Below are 7204 nucleotides of genomic sequence, written 5' to 3' on the forward strand. Positions count from 1 at the left end.
AAAGACTCACAAAAATTAATAAGCTATGGGACTGATCTTTGTTAGATTAAGCATGTGTTAATAGTATTATTTCTATTATTTCTAATACTGGACTGATTTAAGCACATTTGTTGGTATTAAAATCTAATTGCCACTGAATGCATGACCATAAAACTGTAACCCTGCAGCCTCTCTTGTTCTTTCATTAACTTCCTCTTGTTTTATTACAAAAGCAAATGGACCGCATCGAAATTTCTCAAGCTGTGCTGTACATACATTAGACAGCAGAGGGCAGTAGAGCCAAATAATAAGCTTAGCTGAATTTGTGGTCATGTTGTTTTCAGCTATGAGTGCGATATCTGCAGCACATCCAGCGGTGAATGATTAAGAAACTTCATTTAAAAGTTTCAACTTCATACAAAACTATTAAGCCACAACATACATGCAGGTTGAGTAGTAATACACGTTTTTTCCTTCTGCTTTACAAGATCACACAATCATACTTGTTGCTGATTCACACTACAGATCCAAATCCTTTTCTAAAAAAAAAAGCTCTCAAGATCGCCTTTTTAACGTCACCCATGCATTGAAACAATTGTGTTTTAAACGAGTATGTTTAACACTGTGTGACTGAACCTTTGACTGTAGAATATCTTGTCCATGATTATTTGAGAACTTGAGCTTTCGCAAGCTGTGCGAGCAGATGTCAAAGTTCAGTTTTCTTTCATAAACAGACATTCGAGATAACTTGCGTTGACTTTTTCCTTTTTTCATAATAACTGCCTTGGCAAACGTCTTACTGTCGTCCAAAGTCTTCTCTGATACCTGGCTTTACAATAACTCTATGCTATTGCTATTGATTCCATCTGAGGTCAAGGACACTTTTCACTGTCTGCATGCAATTGGATTTTAGGCAGTTATACAGTGCATGTTGTTAAAGTAAATAAACTAGTAACATTTAATCATAAAGTCTCTCTGTATAGCAGGGAGAGTGTTTGTTCTTTTGCAGTCTACCCTGACCAAATATATTTCACATTAAAAAAAAAGACGTATTTGTTGATGTATTTGTTGCAAGGTAATTCATGAATCTGTATTATTTCCTCACTTAGTAAGCAGCTTTTTGTTGTTGTTTGTATGTTTATTTGTTGCTGAATTCTTGGATGTGACATGACATGGCTGACAACTTCAGATGGGGAAGTGTTTGCAATATATTCTACAGCTACAGGTTACTTTTTACAGCTTGATCTTCTGAGTTGCAGGGCTGTGTTTGTAATATCAGACTATGTAAATGTATTTCATTATACATTATTAGTATTGTAAATCAATGTAAATAGAACAAAAAGATAAAGTAAAAATTATACTAAGTAAATGATTTTAACACTTATCTAAAGTAATCGCATATTTTGTGTTAGTGAGGATCAGTTGATTGTTTCCTTCTAAAACAGATATTGCATGTCAAAGGTTACTTTAACAAGGTTGAACATTGCGTGCCGCATGTTTTTGCATGTGATTGCATGTGTCACAGTCATGGTTGGCGGGTGCCCAACAAGAACGTCAAGGTCATTTACTATGAAATGTAACTTGGTCTCCTTGGCTTAATCTTACGTTTATATCTATCAGTTATGCTGAAAGCCTTCATGGCTGGCCTTTATAGCTGATAACTAGCTGATAGGGCCAGAGTTGAAGAGTGATGTTCTATTGCCAAGTGTGTTCAATCAGCTATGGAATGAAGCAAAAATAGCAGCAAATGCTGCATTCAAGTCTTTTCAGTTTATATATGTGTACTGGTGCAAATCATTTGTGTATATCTTTATTAATTATGTTGTTTTTTTTGTTTTGTTTTACTGTTTCCTCCTACTCTTTCTTTGTTGCGTCTATTAACACCTGCTCTGGCTGAATTTAATCTAAATGGCCATCTTAAAATAATTTGCCTTTTACCATGTTTAGCACTCAGGGCCGTAACAGACTGCTCCATCCAGGCCTTCCAAAGGTTCACAGTCAAGGTCTCAACTCAAGGATTACAGGCTTTATGAGCAGATTCTTCTGTAACCTAATTGCAAGCAACAATTTGGTAATCTACAAAGCTACAAGTGAGCTATTTAGTTGTCTATTAATTATTGTGAGGGAAAAGAAAATATATATACTGTAAGTTATATTATCTACTCAAATTGTGATACTTTACATGACAGTGCTCTAATACGTTTTTAAGTCTACACGAGCTTTAACAACTATCTAATGTGTCAAATATTTCTTTTAGAATTTACTGAGAATGACTACTTTTCCAGTTAGAAAAAATAGGTATTCAGTTCTATTCATAAAAACAGCCGCAGTGTTATATTCCTATGAGTGACTAAGCACACAATATCTTTTTGTCTACCCTACTTTGTGGGTTAATCACCTTTCAAAATAAAATTATTTCCTCCTATTGTTGTGGGGTTTTTTTTTTAGGACTCTATAACCGTAGCCTGTCACGTTAGATGTTTGTTAACTGATAAGAAGTCCTTATATGGTTATTTCTTTCCGCTATTGGTCCTGGTCAAGGTGCAAACCAATACACATGCTGGCTGACAGTAAGTAGTAAATGATCGTTGCGCTTCATGGAAAAAAAAGAAGAAGCAGAGAATGGAAACCTAACACCTGTTCACAACTAGCCTGATAGTCCTGAATTTCTACTGGTTAAAAAAAAAACAACCAAATGGTTGTTTTTAAAAATGTGTTTCCACAACTGAACATGTCACTTTATTATTTTATTGAATCCATAGCCAAGTGTAGTTGTACCTCTGAGGGGGAGATGTTGAACACTTCTGCGATCTTGGCATACAGCTCCTTGACATTAGTGAATCCATGAATACGGCCTGTGGGACTCCCATGAGCCAGCTGGGTGTGGAAGATGAGCTTAGGTCTGGGGTATTCTGGTGGCCCTGCTGGTGGCGGTGAAGGGGGAGGGAGCGGAGGCGCTGTGGGCTCCGGACACCCCTGACTCTGGCTCTGGTTCTGGGCCTTCTGCTCCTCCGTGGCCTCGGCCCCTGCTGCCTTGGAGTCCTGCGGGCTCATAGCCTCTCCGGTCTGCATCAGCCCCAACTTAAGCTGGGTCCTCCCCTAGGAGCCCTGGTGGTGCACTGCTCAGAAAGAGAGAAAAACACTGTCCTCCCCGACCGTTTAGCTGACCAACCATCCAACCAACCAGCTACTCAAAGCTTTGCAGCAAAGAAAACATAAATTAGTGATGAGAGCAGCTTGGTAACAGAAGCTGAAAAAAGCCAGCCAGACTCTACCAGGTAGAAACCCAATACCTTTTGAGTTGAGGCTTGTATTTGTTACACCTGAGCCTTGGGGAGCTCACGCATATCGAACACACACAAAACATATCAAGCAAAGGGTTTTTTGTTCATATATGTGATATGGTAATGATTCTAATCCTTATATCAGTCCAGAGAAGTCACACAAGCACGTCCTAGAATATGTAAACCTCCTTCTTAAGTGTGAAGATTTCCTGCATACCTGCAATTCTGTATAACTACCAAAGTGGGCCACTGGGAGTTGGCCACAGACAATATCCCAGTGTTACCAGTAAGATGATATCATTGTAAGATGCCCCCGTTCGCTGGCCTTATTGAATGAAAGAGGTTGTTGCTGGGGTAAATCCTTGGTGATGCAGTGACCTTTCTGACCCCACAGACAACTTACACCAACACAAGATTACACTTAAAGCCAAAAGATAGATGTTTAACTCATTAACTCAATCTAAATTAGTGTCTTAGAAAGTGTTGACACATGACTAAAAAACACTAAAATAAAGAGTATTACAGTATATCTTATTATCAAACTCCAAGCACTGGTCATATATTGTTCACGGCAATGTAAATGGACAAATAATACCCATGAGAGATGGAAGTGTAGTATTAGTGATTAATGCAGTTAATCATAAAAAGGAAATTTTCATCAAGTGCTTGAAAAGCTCAGCTAGTAACAGTAAACACTGGATGAAAACTTACCCTTCACACATGGGGTAGACTGAAACAAAAGCCAGGGCGAGCTTGGAAAGGGCATTTTTATTTTTATTTTCATTCGAATCTGAGAAAAACAGGCAGGGCAATATGTAAAAGATGTTCTACTAATTATTTATGGGGAATGGCAGGTGACGTTCAAACAACAAACAGCCTTATGTGAAATGACTCAATATATTTCCATGACATTGTGCCCATGTGATCAGCTGCCTCTCATAGTTTTACTTGTCTCACTTCATCCCGTGTGATGCACTACTGATGCAAATCAGGGATTTTTTTTTTAAATTTGCCTTCTCTGGACACAATAAAATATCTGTCTTTCAGATATGGAAATTCCAAATGGGCAACTCAGTATGTCCCTGCCAATGTGACTTCCTCCAAACAGTGGTTCTTTCCAATGTTCTTTCTTCTGTCTGCATAAATGTTTGCATACTAAAATAATGTTTGAGATGTTTATACTACTTAGCAAGTTTATTATAGCTAAATTCAAACTAAAAATTAAAACTGGATGTGGAAAAAAACATTTTAGTTAAATACATTTAAAAATAGACTTGTGAATAAAATTTCAACAGAAACTATTTTGTGAACTTGGAAAACTAACTAAAAAATGTAAAGGAAACATCTGTAGTTTCAGTGTTTGTTAGAAGATTTTACAAGAACTTTATTGAGACTCTGGATGTGAGTCATTTCTAAATACAGATATATTTATCCATCTGTTACTATTGCAACATTTACAGCTATTACTGTTCCTGCATTACTGCTAGTAATATTCATAATTAAAATTATAGTCATAGTAATTTATCTACGTTTATAAAGGTCATACTAAGGATGAGTAATGCTATATAAATGAGGAAGCACTTGCTGATACTTTGCTATCAATGCTTAAAAGTGACAAAACTCTTTTCATATAGCTCATTCTTTTTCTTCCTTCCAAGATGTTGCAAACATTTCCGGTGTTCTCGAGTATTTAGTCCAGAATTTGGTAATAGAAATCTTTCTAGCAACACATTAATTTAGCAACAGATAGTAGATAGTCCTCTAAGCAAAGGACAGCTCACTTTCTTCTCTTGCTCAAACTTGCATGATAATCTGGATCTTTATCTTTAACACCCAGCCTAACGTATACACATTGTTACATGTAAAACTGAGACTTCAGTAACTTTATGCAGTCAAAAATCGTGCAAATAAGATTCTATAATGCAGAAGTAAAAATGAAACTAAAGGACAGCCGATAAATGAATGCTAACGGAAGTATTTTTTAAAATGTTTGCAGTGGTGCACATTAAATGTTCCCATTCAGCCCGTCAGCTTTTAAGAGATGACGTTTCTTTTTATTATTCAGTCATGTTAAAATCCTTTACAAATATTGAAAGGATAAAGGGCAAGTATGTGACTCAAACATTTAGTAATAGCAAAAGGTGTGGTTTTACAAGACTAAAATCTTTTACTGTGGTGAAAAAAACCCATTGCTTTTATTCTGTTTTTCTCTTTTTTCAGTATGTGAATTTTTTTTATTTTTTGTTATGCAGTTTTCATTTTTCAGGAAATTCCCCTGCTATGTCAAAGGTTACATTTCCCAATCCTTGCTACTTAATTTTAAATTTATATTCTCTCTAATAATGATACCTGATGTTTTGCTTGTGGTTATTCCAAAGACCTGCTGTAAACACTGCGTTTCAGTAAGAATTTAAGGTCAGGAAGGAAGATATTGTGCATATTTCCAGGCTAACAAATACCCTGGGACCCTGGGATTTTATTATTTTTTTAATCTTTGGGTGGTTTCCTATTTGGTCAATTGTAATCCATCTTATTTTACTCAGTAGCCAGCAGAGAAACGCCAGTTACTGCCTACACTGCACGTACACCCCCCAAAACATGATTTCCTCCCCTCTATCTGTGTTGTTTCCTGGGAGAGGGGATGGAAGGGGAGACCGGGGGTTGGCTGGTGTAGGCCAGATTTTGTGAGGGTGGTGTGTTTGCTGTGTCATGCGGCAGTACACTGCGTCTTCTGTTCACAGTAGCGTGGCAGCGCCTGAGCTGCCAAGTGAGGCCAAAAAAGGCTTCTGGCATTTGCGTCCACATTTCTCAAAAATGCTATAAGATAATGGTTCTGTTTTGTGTGTGTAAGATCTCTATGAATAGAGTTTAACTCTTGGGAACGCAGTGACAAGTAATTAAGAAAATATTATTCTAACTTTTTCATATTTTTAGACAGAATGGACCCTTGCGGCCTCAACAACGAGGCTGAAAGTCAAACCCTAAAACAACTTTTTCGAGGTTGCTCATGTCTTATCACACAAACAGAGTCACTTCGATACGCGACATCTCTGTAACATATTCTGTTTTTTTCCTACACATACATAGTCACATGTAGCACATGTAGACATCCACTGTGATTGCAATGTGACTTAGCTGACAGTCTAAACTGTGGCCTTATGACCTTGGTCTGCTGAGTAGGTGTATAAAAAGCCATTTGTTGCTGCAGTTGGTGCCATTTTCCAGTGAGGTGGGGGAGGTGAAACTGCATGCTGGCAGTGCTGGGCTAAAATGAAGTGGTATGGACCACAAGAAAAGACACCAAGCGAGGAATTATAACCTTCTGAGTTGTTGGATTTCCCCTAATAAAATGGCACAATTTTTCGTTTCTCTTCTAGCTCATCATAAGCAGTGATATTTAAGTAAATTTGCTTTGCTGTGCCCTGCATGCCAGCACCAGTGGAATTAGTTGACTTGCAGTGACACAACTGCTCTGTCTGAAAGTGCTATTGTTTATTTAAAACGCAGATGATCCTGGTAGCTTATGTTTGTTTGTTTTAATATGAGCTGATGTGGCCGGTTTCATTATCACACAACAAAACTTGAGCTTTCAGTTCCTAAATGAAAAAAGTAAGTAGGCAACTGTCTGCAGCTTTTTCAAATTAACTTCAGTATATTTTGACACAAGAAACACTGTTGTTAAACCACAGGGCATACACCCCTCTGTTGATCGCACGTGAGATGTTAAAACCGTGTAAATTATTGACTGAAAAGGCCATGCCAGCACAACGACGTTACGGGGCCCCAGTTTTATACCGCTCTTCAGAAAGGGACGACCCCATTTCCATAAAAGGTAATGGGCGGTCAACGCAAGACAAACCACCGTATTCTGATTGGACAACCGGGCTGACATGACCGTTTTTTCAACCTTGTTTGCCAAATGTGATTGGTCCTCCGACTTG

At 37.8% G+C, this 7204-nt stretch overlaps 1 protein-coding gene across 1 annotated transcript in view; it reads right to left on the bottom strand.

Annotated features, from left to right (window-relative positions):
- Positions 1-3051, bottom strand: part of gipc3 (GIPC PDZ domain containing family, member 3) — a 17025-nt gene extending 13974 nt beyond the window's left edge. The window contains exon 1 of the mRNA XM_005730376.1: positions 2758-3051. Within this exon, the coding sequence (XP_005730433.1) occupies positions 2758-3051 (294 nt within the window). The remainder of the gene's footprint in view (positions 1-2757) is intronic.
- Between the last annotated feature and the right edge of the window lie 4153 nt (positions 3052-7204).

The sequence above is a fragment of the Pundamilia nyererei genome, unplaced genomic scaffold, assembly GCF_000239375.1.
Source record: "Pundamilia nyererei isolate P.nyererei 1_Seehausen unplaced genomic scaffold, PunNye1.0 scaffold00036, whole genome shotgun sequence".
Classification (NCBI taxonomy): domain Eukaryota; kingdom Metazoa; phylum Chordata; class Actinopteri; order Cichliformes; family Cichlidae; genus Pundamilia; species Pundamilia nyererei.